Source organism: Mustelus asterias, unplaced genomic scaffold (genome assembly GCF_964213995.1).
Source record: "Mustelus asterias unplaced genomic scaffold, sMusAst1.hap1.1 HAP1_SCAFFOLD_194, whole genome shotgun sequence".
NCBI lineage: Eukaryota > Metazoa > Chordata > Chondrichthyes > Carcharhiniformes > Triakidae > Mustelus > Mustelus asterias.
Window position 1 is genome coordinate 773,748 of NW_027590187.1, and position 16,027 is coordinate 789,774.

At 47.0% G+C, this 16,027-nt stretch overlaps 4 protein-coding genes across 4 annotated transcripts; 1 reads left to right on the forward strand and 3 right to left on the reverse strand.

Moving 5' to 3' along the window:
* The first annotated feature begins 2,732 nt into the window (after positions 1-2,732).
* On the forward strand, positions 2,733-3,122 carry LOC144485421 (histone H2A-like). Its single transcript, XM_078203600.1, has one exon. It carries the CDS (start codon positions 2,733-2,735, stop codon positions 3,120-3,122), a length of 390 nt encoding a protein of 129 aa, XP_078059726.1.
* A 774-nt stretch (positions 3,123-3,896) lies between these two features.
* Positions 3,897-4,307, reverse strand: LOC144485422 (histone H3). Its single transcript, XM_078203601.1, has one exon. It carries the CDS (start codon positions 4,305-4,307, stop codon positions 3,897-3,899), a length of 411 nt encoding a protein of 136 aa, XP_078059727.1.
* A 1,178-nt stretch (positions 4,308-5,485) lies between these two features.
* On the reverse strand, positions 5,486-5,960 carry LOC144485423 (histone H4). The gene has a single exon (XM_078203602.1). The coding sequence runs from the start codon at positions 5,958-5,960 to the stop codon at positions 5,649-5,651; it is 312 nt and encodes a 103-aa protein (XP_078059728.1). The 3' UTR covers positions 5,486-5,648.
* An 883-nt stretch (positions 5,961-6,843) lies between these two features.
* On the reverse strand, positions 6,844-7,494 carry LOC144485418 (histone H1-like). The gene has a single exon (XM_078203598.1). The coding sequence runs from the start codon at positions 7,492-7,494 to the stop codon at positions 6,844-6,846; it is 651 nt and encodes a 216-aa protein (XP_078059724.1).
* Positions 7,495-16,027: the final 8,533 nt, after the last annotated feature.

Sequence of the window (16,027 nt, forward strand, 5' to 3'; positions counted from 1 at the left end):
CTACACTTAGTGAAACATCTATACCCCGGAACATCCAGCAACCATTCCTGTCCTTGTTCTACCCACGTCTCCATAATGGCCACAACATCGTAGTCCCAAGTACCAATCCACGCCCCAACTTCATCTACCTTGTTCCGGATGCTCCTTGCATCGAAGTAGACACACTTCAACCCACCTTCCTGTCTACCGGTACCCACCCTTGACCCTGATACCTTCCCCAATACCTCACCACCCTCACTGACTTTTGGACTACAACTCCTTTTCCCACTCCCCTGACAAATTAGTTTAAACCCCCCTGAAGAGCCGTAACAAATTTCCCTCCCAGGACATTGGTGCCCCTCTGGTTCAGGTGCACCCTGTCCTGTTTGTCCAGGTCCCACCTTCCCCAGAATGTGTTCCAATTATCCACGTATCTAAAACCCTCCCTCCTACACCATCCCTGCAACCACATGTTTAACTGCACTCTCTCCCTGTTCCTCAACTCGCTATCACGTGGCAACGTACCAGAGATGACCACATGTTTTGTCTTGGTTCTCAGCTTCCAGCCCAGCTCCAGAAATTCCTGCTTTAAATCCCCGTCCCTTCTCTTACCTATGTCATTGGTACCAATGTGTACCACGACTTGTGACTGTTTCCCCTCCCCCTTCAGAATCCGGAAAACACGGTCTGAGACGTCACGGACCTTGGCATCCGGTAGGCAACATACCATCCGTGAGTCTCTTTTGCTGCCACAGAACCTCCTATCTATCCCTCTAACTAACGAGTCCCCAATTACTATTGCCCTCCTGCTCTGCCCCTTACCCTCCCGAGCCACAGAGACGGACACAGTGCTGGAGATCCTCTCACTGCGGCTCACCACTGGTATGTCATCCCCCTCAACCGTATCCAAAGCGGAATACTTGTTGCTAAGGGGAACGACCACCGGGGATCCCTGCACGGACTGCTTTCTCCCAGCCCCTCTCACCGTCACCCATCTGTCTTCATTCTAACAGTTTATCTCTCTGCACCCTATCAAATCATTCACTGTAAACATCTCACTCACATCACCACTTAGTCTTCCATGTTCAGGTTATTACAGGACTAGTCTTTGCAATCTGTCCTCATCATTTGAGTCTGGCATCACTGGTGAAATTCTGCTGCTCCCACTCCAAGGCCAATCTAATCTTCCTGGGATGAACACAGTGATCTAAATGGGGTCTGAACAGAGTTTTCTGCAACTGTAACACAAATTCCAATCCTTCATAGACTATTAGCTTTATTACTTCACCTACCAGTTAATGATGTCTGGACACTGGGGGAGGTGATGGCCGAGTGGTATTATCACTGTGCTATTAATTCAGAAACTCAGCTCATGTTCTGGGGACCCGGGTTCGAATCCTGCCACGGCAGTTGATGGAATTTAAATTTGATCAAAAAATATCTGGAATTAAGAATCTGCTGATGACCGTGAAGCTATTGTCGATTGTCAGAAAATCCTATCTGGTTCACTTCCTTTCGGGAGAAAATCTGCCGTCCTTACCCGGTATGGCCGTCATGTGACTCCAGAGCCACAGCACTGTGGTTGACTCTCAACTGTCCTCTGAACAAGGGCAACTCAGGATGTGCATTAAATGCTGGCCAGTCAGCGATGCCCATGTCCCACAAATGAATTTTAAAAAAACACGGCCCTCTGTTTGTCTGCAGTTTCCTGCATCTCGCCACAAACATAACCACTCTGCTCTACTACATCACAAGGACGTTTCAAACTAAATGTGTTCCCAAGGATAATCTGTTTCTGTCACTATGAACTTTTCTCGTTGTTCTTTCAGCCGGTGTAAATCCAGAGAATGGAAGGGATGGAGGGAAAAATCTTTCCCGAATCCTATTTGATCATCATTCCAATAACATTTGGGTGAGGAAATCTAATCGTCAGTCTCTGTGAAAAGCTGTATCCGGCACCTTCCTATTCGATGGTTAGAATGTAAAATGGAATAACTTCGACTGCTGTTTGTGTCTCCTGTCCTGTAAACCAAACACTGACCCAGAATTCACTCACTGCCTTCGCTTTGTGCTGAAAACTGTTATTATTCTGTTATTTTCACAGCTCCTAAATGACCTCATTAGCGGCTATTTTTCGCGGTAACGGTCCCTTCCCTCAATTCCTGAAATGTTCATTGATTCATCATTTTATTCACAGTAATTCTCCGCAGGGTAACATTCCGGAGTGGGATTATTACAGAGCGGAATAAGGACAGTGTGCGGACTCGATCCGGCTCCCTGTTTTCTGTGAAGGAGAGTGGGTTCTGATTGAAGACGAAACGGAGTGTTTTCCTTCTGGGAATGCTGTGAACAGGGATTGATTCCCGCCCGGGACAGTTAGAAAGCGATAGGAGAATGAAGCACATTGAAAGAAAATGTTAAAGCCGCGCCTGCGATTGGTGACGGGAAGAGCTGAATAAAAGCAAATCAATAGAAGGGATTTGAAATCTCTGACTGAGGGCGACATTGATTTGAATTCGCTCCTTTCCCACAATGAAATTGGCGGGCTTTTGGAAATGGACAAATTCTCTGCTTCTGCCGGTTGTTGTGGGGAAATCCCGCCCTCTTCTGTTTCCAGTGAGCTGATTGGTGAAGAATATAGGCAAATGAGGTGAATAGAGCAGCGGCCAATCAGAGGAGCTGTCAGTTTATAAGAACAGTCAATGCTGGAGAAATTGCTGATTCTTTGTGAAAGTGTTTGTGAGATTGTGCAAATGTCTGGAAGAGGAAAGGGCGGCGGGAAAGCTCGGGCCAAGGCCAAGTCTCGCTCCTCCCGGGCTGGACTGCAGTTCCCGGTGGGCCGTGTTCACAGGCTCCTGAGAAAGGGCAACTATGCTGAGCGTGTGGGTGCCGGAGCCCCGGTCTATCTGGCTGCTGTGCTCGAGTATCTGACCGCTGAAATCCTGGAGCTGGCCGGGAACGCGGCCCGGGACAACAAGAAGACTCGCATCATCCCCAGACACCTGCAGCTGGCCGTCCGCAACGACGAGGAGCTCAACAAGCTGCTGGGAGGAGTGACCATCGCTCAGGGCGGGGTGCTGCCTAATATCCAGGCCGTGCTGCTGCCCAAGAAAAGCAGCGCTGGGACCGCGAAGAGCAAGTGAAGCGACCATTCTTTAATCTGATAACCCAAAGGCTCTTTTCAGAGCCACTCACTTTATCTGAAAAAGGGCGACCTGGTGTCTATCGGTCAGTTTCTGCACTGCTATTCATAGCACAGCTGTTTCCCGCTTTGTTCTATCAATCTGTACTATTGACACATACAGTATTTTAATGCAAGTCGCTGCTGTTTATTGGGGAAACTATCCCAGTGAACATAAATGATCCTATTTCAAATATAATTGCTTTAAAATGTGATAATCTGCGAGGACATTCATCTGCAGCCCATCGGTTTTCAAAGTCAGTCACTATCTGGAAAAGTGTTAATGTCTATGCGAATGTGCAAGCGTTTCTGCAATGGCTATATCGGTGTGAGTGGGTTACTGTTTGAGATATGCTTCATATTCTGAACCTAATTGACGCAATTTTCAACACTCGCTGCGACTCGAAACATGTGCGAAGAAAGTGGATTTGCGGAATTATTGCTCGGAAACTGAAATGATCGCAGGTTTAATAAAACCACTTTAAAATTGAATTGCGGTAGAACTGTTAACGGCATCGCTTTTACTCTAACCATCAAAGGATTGGAGATATGAGTGACCTCAATGCAACGGAGAGTTAATTGTTAGCATGGAGAGGTTTCGGTACTGGAGTCCTGGGAATATTCTGTCCTGGGAATTCAAACACTAGAATCGTTAACAGGAGATCGCAGCTCTTTCATTTGCCGATTTGGTGGCTCTTAAAAGAGCCGTTGTTGGACTTGATGCTGAAGTCGGGGTTTAGGCGCGTTCCCCGCGGATGCGGCGGGCCAGCTGGATGTCTTTGGGCATGATGGTGACTCGCTTGGCGTGGATGGCGCACAGGTTGGTGTCCTCAAAGAGCCCCACCAGGTAAGCCTCGCTGGCCTCCTGCAGGGCCATGACGGCCGAGCTCTGGAAGCGCAGGTCTGTCTTGAAGTCCTGAGCGATCTCTCGCACCAGGCGCTGGAAGGGCAGTTTGCGGATCAGCAGCTCGGTGGATTTCTGGTAGCGGCGGATCTCCCTCAGAGCCACAGTGCCGGGTCTGTAACGATGAGGCTTCTTCACTCCGCCCGTGGCTGGAGCGCTCTTCCGGGCCGCTTTAGTAGCCAGCTGTTTGCGAGGAGCTTTCCCTCCGGTCGATTTGCGCGCTGTCTGCTTGGTCCTGGCCATTTTCTGAACGGATTCAGCACAATCTCTGCGACACAAACTATTAATACAGAGTCTGTCCTGCTGCCGCCTTTTTAAACTCTGTGAGGAACCGCCCCCAGCGGGAATTGGCCCAGGAAGTTTCAATCAAACTCTGACCGGGGAATTAATGTCTGTAACTCAGGTTCTGATTAGTTCAGTTGTTTTGTTAACCGCGCCTTTCAGAAATTGGGCCGTTTTCGATGCAGGAAATAGCCGTCTGTATAAAAGACTTTATCCCGTCCTTATTAAAACAAACATTACTCGAAATATTGAAGATTTGAAGTCGATCTCCCTGCACTTAGTGCTTTAGACCCTTTTCCCGCTCTCTGGGCTGTTCATTCCCAGAATCTCCCGCTGTTCCACTCGATCCCTGTCCCTTTCCTCACCAGCCCATTCAGATTTCCCCTCTCCTGCCGCTTGTAACATTCGCCGCCGTTTCCGGGGGACAGGATCAGAAATCCTTCTCTGTGTCTCCCTGACGCCGGTGTGAAAGGGGTTGAGTCTGTTGTTTGTTACAGAGAGTGACTTCATATTTGTCCCGTTTGACATTACTGAATAGAGCCGTTTGCCGCCCGTGGCGGACAAATGTTCACAAATGAAACCTCTTTGTAAAATAATCTTACAGCAGAATATTAATTGAGAATCTATTTTTAATAAGTTAAGAATTTGTCTCAATTCCCTTTCCCGCGCTGAAATTGGCGGCATTTCCCCAATTCAAAATTTCTGCTGGTTGACAGTTGAAGCCAATGATTGGCTCAATGTTCACATTCGATGCTCTGCGATTGGTTCAGAGCTGCGAATGCGGAGAGGATGGCCAATCAGAAGCAGGCTGGGGTTGGAGCGGCTCAAACTGCGGGAATTGCGGTTTTGTGAATGACTGAGCGGAAACTGATCAGTTTCACAAAGCCTGTCAGTTTCAGTGCAGGAAACAACCGTCTGGGGTCAAATAGCATCACAACTGGGACTGGTCCCAGTGAACGATTCACCGGCTGCTGCTACTAAACTCCGCTATTCCAGAGAAAGCTTTTATAAACTCGATCCAAACACTGAGTGATTAAACAGGCGTTTCACTGAGGGCACATGTCAACTGGGGGCTGCTCAGACAATCCACTTAAAAATTTCAAAAACAATTCCCATCGCCGCTCCAAATGAAATGTTAAATTCGGTGATTCCCGCACTGTAACCTAAACAAAACAAACATGCATCTCAAACACTGAACAGCCTGTCCCAGCTGCCGTTCCCAGGTCACTGCTCTCTCTGTGAAGCGGTGAGTGGCTCTTAAAAGAGCCTTTGTTGTGTGTTCGGGAGAAAGGATCGAGTTGTTCAGCCGCCGAATCCATAGAGAGTGCGGCCCTGGCGTTTCAGAGCGTACACCACATCCATGGCAGTGACCGTCTTGCGCTTGGCGTGTTCAGTGTAGGTGACCGCATCCCTGATCACATTCTCCAGGAAAACCTTCAGCACCCCGCGAGTCTCCTCATAGATCAAACCCGAGATCCGCTTGACACCGCCACGGCGAGCCAGGCGGCGGATTGCTGGCTTGGTGATGCCCTGGATATTATCACGGAGCACTTTGCGGTGCCGCTTTGCGCCGCCTTTACCCAGTCCTTTGCCCCCTTTCCCTCTGCCAGACATGATGATTCTTCACTCAGATCACTGCACAATATGAGAGAGGAACTCTTTCAGGCTCCTTTCATACAGCCCGCACCGACCTGACTGAGAAAGGCGGAGTGAGAGCAGAGAGGGGAGGAGACAGAGTGAAGATTAAACACAGAGCGGGAGGGAGGAGAGAGCCGGACTGACACACACACACAGAACGGCCCCTGATCTTTCAGCTCCACCTCCAGTTTCTGCAACCGCCAATTTCAACCCGTTTAATAACAATGGAAGCGAAACACAGCTCCCCACACAAACCCTTCGAGAGCCGCCCTTCACAGTCAAGAGTTTCCACAAACCTGGAGCTTTGAAATATGGAATCAAAACAGAAAATGCTGCAAATAATCAGCAGCTCCCGCAGCTTTTGTGAAGAGGGAGTTAACGAGTCGGTTCGTGACTTTTTGCTTTTGTGTTTAAAACCTGGCCCCGTTATGATTCCCAGTCAGTAATATTCCGACTTAAACACAGCAAGAATCGAGGAAGAATCTCCCTCAGGAACATCCTCACCCACATCCGCTTCCAGCTGTTTACAAATACCTTATTGCAGCTGTTTGGGGAAATCTCCTGTGTTAAAATTGAAGTTGGAAAGCGGTATTTAGCCGCCAGTGTTACTGTCTCACACTGAATCTACCAGACATCTTCATTATGAGAGAAAGTGGCGATTGAACAAATGTGAAATTCAAATGAAATTCAGCCTCTGCTGTGTTTTGCTTTAGTCTGAATTTGAAATGATCTCTATTGAGAATGAGCCGAGCCGCGGGACAGGAATCATTTTCTCGCGGGATCAGCTCTTTCCTGAGAGATGTGGGTGGCTCTGAGAAGAGCCTTTGGGTTCAGAGGTTTACAATTTGCTCGGGTTGTTTCACTTCTTTCCTGGCGCTTTCTTCGCTTTTGCTGCTTTCACTTTGGGTTTGGCCTTGGATTTAGTTACTTTTTTGACAGACTTTCCGCCCGTCACCTTCTTCACAGGAGACTTTTTCTTCAGGGCTGCTTTCTTCACCGCCTTTTTTGGAGTTGCCGCCTTCTTGCTGCTTGTTTTCTTCACTGTTGATTTCTTCACTGGAGTTTTCTTTGCTGCGGGTTTCTTGGCTGCTGCTTTCTTTGTTGTCAGCTTCTTGGCCGCTGTTTTCTTTACTAAAGATTTCTTGGCTGTTGGTGTCTTCACCTTCTTTCCCATTTTCCCCGGGCTTTCCTTCTTAGCGAGTTTGAAGGAGCCGGAGGCGCCCTGTCCCTTTATCTGCACCAGAGACCCTGTCTCCACCTTCCTCTTGATCGTTAACCTGATCTGGGAGACGCGCTTCCCCACATCCACTCCGCTGCCAGACAAAGCTTTCTTTATCGCGGCCAGGGACATCCCCTTGCGATCGCGGCATCCCGCCACAACATTGAGGATCTGCTCGCCCAACTTGGGACCGGCTGCCGCAGGTCGGGGAGCCGCCTTCTTCTTCCTGGGAGACTTCACTTGAGCGGGAGCGGCTGGAGGAGCCGTTTCGGCGGCTGCAGTTTCAGTCATATCCGAGAGTGTGTGGAAAATCTGTGTGAGAGTCAGAACTGGATCCGAAATGAACCCAGTGGTGGCGGCACAGAGCAACTTAAAGGCAGAGAGCGGACGGAGCAGAGACAAGCTGCTGTCAGCTCCCGGCTCCTCCAGCCTCTCTGTGTTTCTCTCTCCTCACAAACTCTCCCATTCCAATGAAATTCCGCCTCTCCAGAGATCCAGCTCACATCCTTCATGTCTCTGACACACGAATGTTTGCTGTTGAAAAGGTTTCACTCGAACTGAGGACTCCATTTTCCACTGAAACCCGTTTTACTGCTGCACTGATCGCGCTCTCACACGCGATAGCTGACATGTTCTCTACTTTGCCACTGAATTCTTCAATTTAGCGAAACAATTGCCTTGAAATCTAACTTTGGGGCTCAGCAGGGGGATTGGGGGGAATCTTTGATTGAAAATCGTTTTATTTTACACAAGAGAGACTCGGAGATCTCATGATCAGAACAGACACACAAACACAGTTGGATTAGTCTGACCCGCCCGCTCCTTTCATACACTCTCTCTTACACAATATTCACATCTACACATTCACAGGACAAAACTTTCACCAACTGTAAGGTCCCAGGACGGAATTTCTCCTCCTTCCGGCCTTTGCTCCGGATTCCAGGGGGTTAGTTATAGTTTTTCATCTCAGTAACTGTTAAACACTCTGAAGCCCGCTCCCTGCAGATTGCCTTTGAATTCATTCATGGAATGTGAGTGTCGCTGTCTGGGTCAGCATTTATTGCCCATCCCTAATTGCCCTTGGGAAGGTGGTGATGAGCTGCCTTCTGGAACCGCTGCAGTTCATGTGGTGTGGGACGACATCTGTTTACCAGATTCCGTGGCCAGAGCTAATAATATCTGGGGGGGTTTCAGTTATTATAGTGATTGCAGACATCATTGTGTCTTTCGGGTGAAAATACAAATTATTTGCTCTCGGAGTCTCTAGATTTCCTGTTTTATTTGTTTCTTCTGCACTGACAGGTAACAGTAAATCACAACCTCAACAACCAGTGACAGCCAGTTAAATAATCATCCCCCACTCGCTGAAAGTGAAGTTTCTGATAGTGATGGACAGTTTCCGACCATCCTCCGATTGGGCCTGAGGAAACCAGATTCACTGTCAAAGCTGAACTTTGTTACAGAAGGGGTGGAAGAGCCAGGTGAGCGATGGTGGTGGAGTAGTGACTGTGCGAGCATTTGACCAAGAGTCAGTTCCTGACCATCACAGTGGTGATTTATTTAATTAACAATCGCAGGTCACAACAGCAGGTGGGCACTCCTAAAATAAAATTCACGAAAGATTCTCACCATCACTGTGGTTCTAATGGAAAATCCAGCTTCAATTTACTTTGTGGAAACTTTGTTAAAATGAAAGAACAGGCCTCAAAACTAATCAATGAGTTCTCAGTCAGAAACAATAGTAAAAAGGTGGCTGAAACTGTCCAGAAAAACGAGAAAAGCCAAGTTCAGTTTACAAACTGTGCCATGGATACACCAAATGTCTGATGAAATCAGCAGCGAAGGTAGTTCCTAATTATAACTATTGAAAAGAAGGGCTGTTTGAGCAGATTGAGTGATGGTGGTATAGTGGTGAGCACAGCTACCTTCCAAACAATTGACCCGAGTTCGATTCCCGGCTATCACATTGATAGTTTATGTAGAACCTTGTCCACGGTTTCTTGTGTTTTAAACCGAGTGGACAAAAACAGTACGAACGCAACATTTGACAGGAATGAAATAAAATAATAAAAAGTTTCATTTTTTTCTTCGGACGTAATTCGTTTCAAATGAAAAATTATTGAAATAGAAAACCAAATCTCTGACCTAATAAATGAGTTCTCCATCAGAGACAAAGATAAAATTACAGCTCACACACTGTGCTCTGCACAATCCTGGTACCTGATGAAGTTAATATGAACGTTATTGGGGTGGTTCAATCATTCTGACACATGTGCAGCTGCAATGACTGAGTGGTTAAGGCTTTGGACATCGGCATTGCTGTCCAGAGCACACATTCAAACTGTGGTAATTATACAATACATGGCAGCATTGTGAACAGTGAGGGGGTACTGCTGAAGCTCAAAGTTCCTGATACAGCTTGTGGATTGGTCAAACAAGACCAATTTAAAGCAGAGAAGTGTGAAATGATTTATTTCATTGGGAAGAAAAGGTTGAGACAATATAAAAGTAATGATACAATTGTAAAAGCATGCAGGAACAAGGGGCCTGCAGTTAAATGTGACACTAATAATTGCTGTTTGAGTGGCAGGTTGAGAGCATGGTTAATAAAGTATTTGGTTTTGTGAGCTTTATACGTAGGGACATAGAGTACAAGAGCAAGCAGGTTATGGGAAACCTGTATAAAACACTGGTTTGGCCTCAGTTGGAGTATTTGACTCTGATCTGGACAGCAGTCGTTGGAAAGGATGTGAAGGCATTGGAGAGGGTGCAATAAATCTCTGGGCATGGGTCCAGGGATGAGGAAGTTCAGTTACATCGGTAGATTGAGAATTTGGGTCTGTTCTCTTTGACGAAGAGAAGGTTGAGAGGAGATTTGATAGAAGTGTTCAGAATTGTGAAAGGAGTAAAAAATTCTGTGCTGGGACCTTACAGTTGGTAAAAGTTTTGTCCTGTGAATGTGTAGGTGTGAATATTGTGGAAGAGAGAGTGTATGAAAGGAGCGGGCGGGTCAGACTAATCCAACTGTGTTTGTGTGTCTGTTCTGATCATGTGGAGGGAATTGGAAGGAGCTGATAGGGAGAAGCTGTCATGTCCCAATCTTCCTCTGTCAGGAAGTGTTCCCCAAACTGAATGGACAGGGCACTTTCCCGGTTACACTTCTCCGGCAATGCTAAATATTCTGAGTATTTGTTTTAATGTGAAACATTTAAGATAATTATACAAACACAATAAATTGTTGAGAGTAAAGAAGAAACATTAAAAATGAAAATTCATGTTGACGTCTCTCTGCTGAACTTTTAGTCTTTCCAGTCTGGGCCAGTGGTCTGATTAATCCGATGGTGCTTTTCCCAGTCGCCTGTGTAACGTGGCTTGAATCCCGGCCTTCCAGGTTTTGAACTGCATAGCGGAGCATTTGAGAAAGTATTGGGGCTGAATGGCCTCATCTAGCTCTAGTCTTCCTTCCATCTGGTGAGCTAATCTGACATCCAACCCAGAGTGGAAATGCTGCATAGATTGTCTTAAAAATGGTCTCTAAGCTGAGGGAGTGACTGTAAATCTCGTCACCACTTCCATCCTGACTAATTTCCTCCACTTCAAACCGTCCATCAATGTCAGAAGGAGTCAGAACTGGAGTAGGAGACTCCACCAATGATTGAGGTCCCATCTTTGACCACTCGAGCATCCTGCCTTGCCTCACACCTTCTCTGTTCTCCAGCAGCGGTGATGTACCAGGGTCTTGGCTGCTCTGAATGGCCTGTTTGAGGGTCTCCTTGCTCCAAAGCAGATGACTTTTGATGTCTGCCAGCAAGTTGTTGAGATTTGGCTCCTCCTCATCTCCATCTCCAACTAGGACAGCACGGTAGCACAGTGGTTAGCACTGCTGCTTCACAGCTCCAGGGTCCCAGGTTCGATTCCCGGCTCGGGTCACTGTCTGTGTGGAGTTTGCACATTCTCTGCGTGGATTTTCTCCGGGTGCTCCGCTTTCCTCCCACAGTCCAAAGATGTGCAGGTTAGGTTGATTGGCCAGGTTAAAAATTGCCCCTTAGTGTCCTGAGATGCGTAGGTTAGAGGGATTAGCGGGTAAATATGTGGGGGTAGGGCCTGGGTGGGATTGTGGTCGGTGCAGACTCGATGGGCCGAATAGCCTCCTTCTGCACTGTAGGGTTTCTATGAACTTCAGACCAGTCGGGAACTTCCATCTTCCAAGCTTCTCGGGGCTGGTTGAACAGAAACAACAATAATTAAGGATTTTGCGGAGTTGTTACATTCGAGCAGATTTCCCCCTGGGGCATTTCATTAAACACCGGCTTTTTCACTTCATTATTAACTGCAGGAATGGCAATGGAATGTATTGGTCCATTTATCCTCACATAGGAGTTGGGACGTCATGTTGAAGTTGTACAAGACATTGGTAAGGCCCCGCTAGGAATACTGTGTACAGTTCTGGTCACACTGTTATAGAAAGGATATTATTAAATGAGAAAGACTGCAGAAAAGATTTACTATGATGCTACCGGGACTTGATGGTTTGAGTTATAAGGAGAGGATGAATAGTCTGGGACTTTTTGTCTGGAGCGTAGGAGTCTTAGGGATGATCTTATAGAGGTTATAAAATAATGAGGACCACAGATGAGGAAGATAGTCAACATCTTTTCCCAAAGTTAGGGGAGTCTAAAAGTGGGGGACACAGGTTTAAGGTGAGAGGGGAGAAACACAAAAGGGTCCAGAGGGGCAATTTTTTCACACAGAGGGTGGTGAGTGTCTGTAACGAGCTGCCAGAGGTAGTAGTAGAAGCGGTTACAATTTTGTCTTTTAAAAAGCATTTCGATAGTTGCATGGGTAAGATTGGTATAGAGGGATATGGGCCAAACGCAGGCAATTGGGAATAGCTTATTGGTAAAAACTGGACGACACGGATTAGTTGGGCTGAAGGGCCTGTTTCCAGCTGTGAATGTCTGTGACTGTATGACTATGACTCTAGCCCTAACTGGAAATGATGCAGATTGTCACTGTCATTGCTGTAAGTGGGATGGGGACAATGCTCACTCACAGCATCTGTATTCCATCTGAACAGCTGGCAGGTAGAACACAAAATCAATGGTAAACATTCTGTCAGCATCCAGTGAAACTGGGTAACTGTGGTAACGGGTCGGTACATTGACAACACAGGACTCTGTGACAATACCTTCATCCCCAACAGGGTGATGTCACCAGGATCCACAATTCCCCCAGTTTGGAGATTCCAGTCAGGAAGCAAGGAGCAAAGTGTAAGACACCAGAGAAAAGACAAAAGATTTTCATTTCTATCGAACCAATCATCATCTCTGGAGTTCCCAAAGGACAGTCAATGAATGACTTCTTTAAGAAGTCATAGAGTCAGAGAATTTTACAGCACAGAAAGAGGCCATTCGGCCCCTCGTGTATGCACCGGCCATCAGCACCTATCTATTCTAATCCCATCCCGATCTGGATGAGGGAACCAAACGTAACATTTCCACGTTTGCTGACAACACAAAACTGGGCGGAATTGTGAGTTGTGAGGATGATGTAAGGAGGCTTCAAGGTGATTTAGACAAGTTGAGTGAGTGAACAAGCACATGGTAGATGCAGCACAATGCGGCTAAATATGAAGTTATACACTTTGGTGTGAAAAACAGAAAGGACAGGATGAGAGGAGATCTGATTGAAAAATATACATTTCTAACAGGGCTGGACAGACTAGCTGCAGGAAGGATGTTTTCCTTGGTTGGGGAATGTAGAACAAGGGGACACAGTCTTAGGATATGGAGTACACCATTTAGAAATGAGATGAGGAGAGATTTCTTCACTTAGAGGGTGGTGAACCTGTGGAATTCTCTACCTCAGAAGCTGTGGCGACCAAGTCACTGCATATATTCAAGGAGGAGAGAGAGAAATTTTTAGATTTTAATGGCATCAAGGGGTATTGGGAAAAGCTGAGAATATGGAATTGCGATATAGGATCAGACATGATCACATTGAATGATGGAACAGGCTCAAAGGGCTGAATGGCCGACTCCTGTTCCGAGTTTCAATGTTTCCAAGTTCTGCTGAAAGGTCACAGGCCTGAAAAACTAACTCTGTTTCTCTCTGTAGACAGATGCTGCACAATCTGCTGAGCTTTCTTTTCTGTTTCATTTCAGATTTCCAGCGTCTGAACTGAACCCAGCCAGAGTCAGCACCTTCAGGAGAGAGAGAGAGAGGAATCAGTGAGTGTAGAACTGAACACAGCCAGAGTCAGCACCTTCAGGAGAGAGAGAGAGGAACCAGTGAGTGTAGAACTGAACCCAGCCAGAGTCAGCACCTTCAATAGAAAGAGAGGAACCAGTGAGTGTGGAACTGAACACAGCCAGAGTCAGCACCTTCAGGAGAGAGAGAGCAACCAGTGAGTGTGGAACTGAACCCAGCCAGAGTCAGCACCTTCAGGGGATAGAGAGAGGAACCAGTGAGTGTGGAACTGAACACAGCCAGAGTCAGCACCTTCAATAGAGAGAGAGAGGAACCAGTGAGTGTAGAACTGAACCAGCTAGAGTCAGCACCTTCAATAGAGAGAGAGAGAGGAATCAGTGAGTGTAGAATTGAACCCAGCCAGAGTCAGCACCTTCAGGAGAAAGAGAGAGAGGAACCAGTGAGTGTAGAATTGAACCCAGCCAGAGTCAGCACCTTCAGGAGAGAGAGAGGAACCAGTGAGTGTAGAACTGAACCCAGCCAGAGTCAGCACCTTTAGGAGAGAGTGAGAGGAATCAGTGAGTGTAGAACTGAACCCAGCCAGAGTCAGCACCTTCAGGAGAGAGCGAGGAACGAGTGAGTGTAGAATTGAACCCAGCCAGAGTCAGCAGCTTCAGCGGAGAGAGAGGAACCAGTGAGTGTAGAACTGAACCCAGCCAGAGTCAGCACCTTCAGCGGATAGAGAGGTAATTAATTTAAGCCCTGTATTCAAAGTCAGAAGTAGAGAGGATTTGATTTGATTTGATTTATTATTGTCACATGTATTAACATATTGTTTCTTGCGCGCTATCCAGACAAAACATACCGTTCATAGAGAAGGAAATGAGAGAGTTCAGAATGTAGTGTTACAGGAAAGAGGGAACCAATGACCAGTGAGCTGAACGTCGGTCGTAGGGCAGTTGCTGGAGTCCATTATCAAGCGTTTGAAAAGCAGTGTTCTAATCAGATAAAGTCAGCATGGATTTACAAAAGGGAAATCATGCTTGACAAAACTACTAGAATTCTTTGAGGATGTAACTAGTAGAGTTGACCAGGGAGAACCGGTGGATGTGATTTATTTCGACTTTCAGAAGGCTTTGGACAAGGTCTTACGTAACGGTTTTAAGTTATAAAGTTTAAAGTTTGTTTATTAGTGTCACAAGTAGGTTTACATTAACACTGCAATGAAGTTATTGTGAAAATCCCCCAGTCGCCATACTCTGCCGCCTGTTTGGGTAGATTGAGAGAATTTAGCATGGCCAATGCAACTAACCAGCATGCCTTTCAGACTGTGGGAGGAAACCAGAGCATCCAGAGGAAACGCACGCAGACACAGAGGGAACATGCAAACTCCACAAGTGACCCAAGCCAGGAATCGAACCCGGCTCCCTGGCACTGTGAGACAGCAGTGCCAACCACTGTGCCGCCGTGCCACTCTGCTACTATGTAAAGTTAAAGTGGAGGCTTTGGAGAGAGTACAGAGGAGGTTTACCAGGATGTTGCCTGGTATGGAGGGGCTTGGTTATGAGGAGAGATTGGGGAAACTGGGGTTGTTCTCCTTGGAAAGATGGAGGATGAGGGGAGACTTAATAGCGGTGTATAAAATTATGAAAGGCAGAGATAGGGTGAACGGTGGGAAGCTTTTCCCTGGGTCGGTGGTGACGTTCACGAGGGGTCATAGGTTCAAGGTGAAGGGGGGGAGGTTTAACACAGATATCAGAAGGACATATTTTACACAGAGGGTCGTGGGGGCCTGCAATGTGTTGCCGGGCAAGGTGGTGGAGGCGGACACACTGGGAACGTTTAAGACTTATCTAGACAGCTATATGAACGGAGTGGGAATGGAGGGATACAAAAGAGTGGTCTAGTTTGGACCAGGGAGCGGCGCGGGCTAATTGTTCTTTGTTTCTCGTTTCAAGTCTTCATTCTATGATCATCTTGCTGTTGCCAGTACAGAGCGAGACTGCGGATAGTTGGGAACCTGTCTCGGGGGCAGGGAATTCAGATGGTGTTCGTAAAGCAGAAGTGGAAATTAATAGGGTTGGGAAGCATTTTCTGATCAGGGCCAGTGTGATCTCCTGGACTTGTTTCGATCGCCTCAGGGGGTCGGAGAGGAAATTCCCAGATTTTTTTTTCCCCATATTGGCCCTGGGGTTTTTACTCTGGGTTTTCGCCTCTCCCTGGAGATCACATGGTCTGGAATGGGGGGGTGGGGGTGAGTTAATAGGTTGTGATGAACAAAGCATCGTAGCTGTGAGGGACAGCTCGGTGGATAGGATATTAGGATGTAGATAGGCTGGAAAATTGGGCGGGGATCCTGGATTCAGGATTCAATCCTGGACCGGGGAGCGGCGCGGGCTTGGAGGGCCGAAGGGCCTGTTCCTGTGCTGTATTGTTCTACATGGGATTGTGGGTAGCGTCTTGAGATGGATAGAAAGCTGGTTAGCAGACAGGAAGCAAAGAGATGGCATAAATGGGTCTTTTTCCAATTGGAAGGCAGTGATTAGTGGGGTACCGCAGGGATCTGTGCTTGGACCCCAACTGTTCATACTATATATTAATGATTTGGACACAGGAACTAAATGTATTATCTCCA

Excerpts from the sequence above, each read along its gene's own strand:
- LOC144485421 (XM_078203600.1), top strand. The coding sequence starts at position 2,733 with ATGTCTGGAAGAGGAAAGGGCGGCGGGAAAGCTCGGGCCAAGGCCAAG.
- LOC144485422 (XM_078203601.1), bottom strand. The coding sequence starts at position 4,307 with ATGGCCAGGACCAAGCAGACAGCGCGCAAATCGACCGGAGGGAAAGCT.
- LOC144485423 (XM_078203602.1), bottom strand. The coding sequence starts at position 5,960 with ATGTCTGGCAGAGGGAAAGGGGGCAAAGGACTGGGTAAAGGCGGCGCA.
- LOC144485418 (XM_078203598.1), bottom strand. The coding sequence starts at position 7,494 with ATGACTGAAACTGCAGCCGCCGAAACGGCTCCTCCAGCCGCTCCCGCT.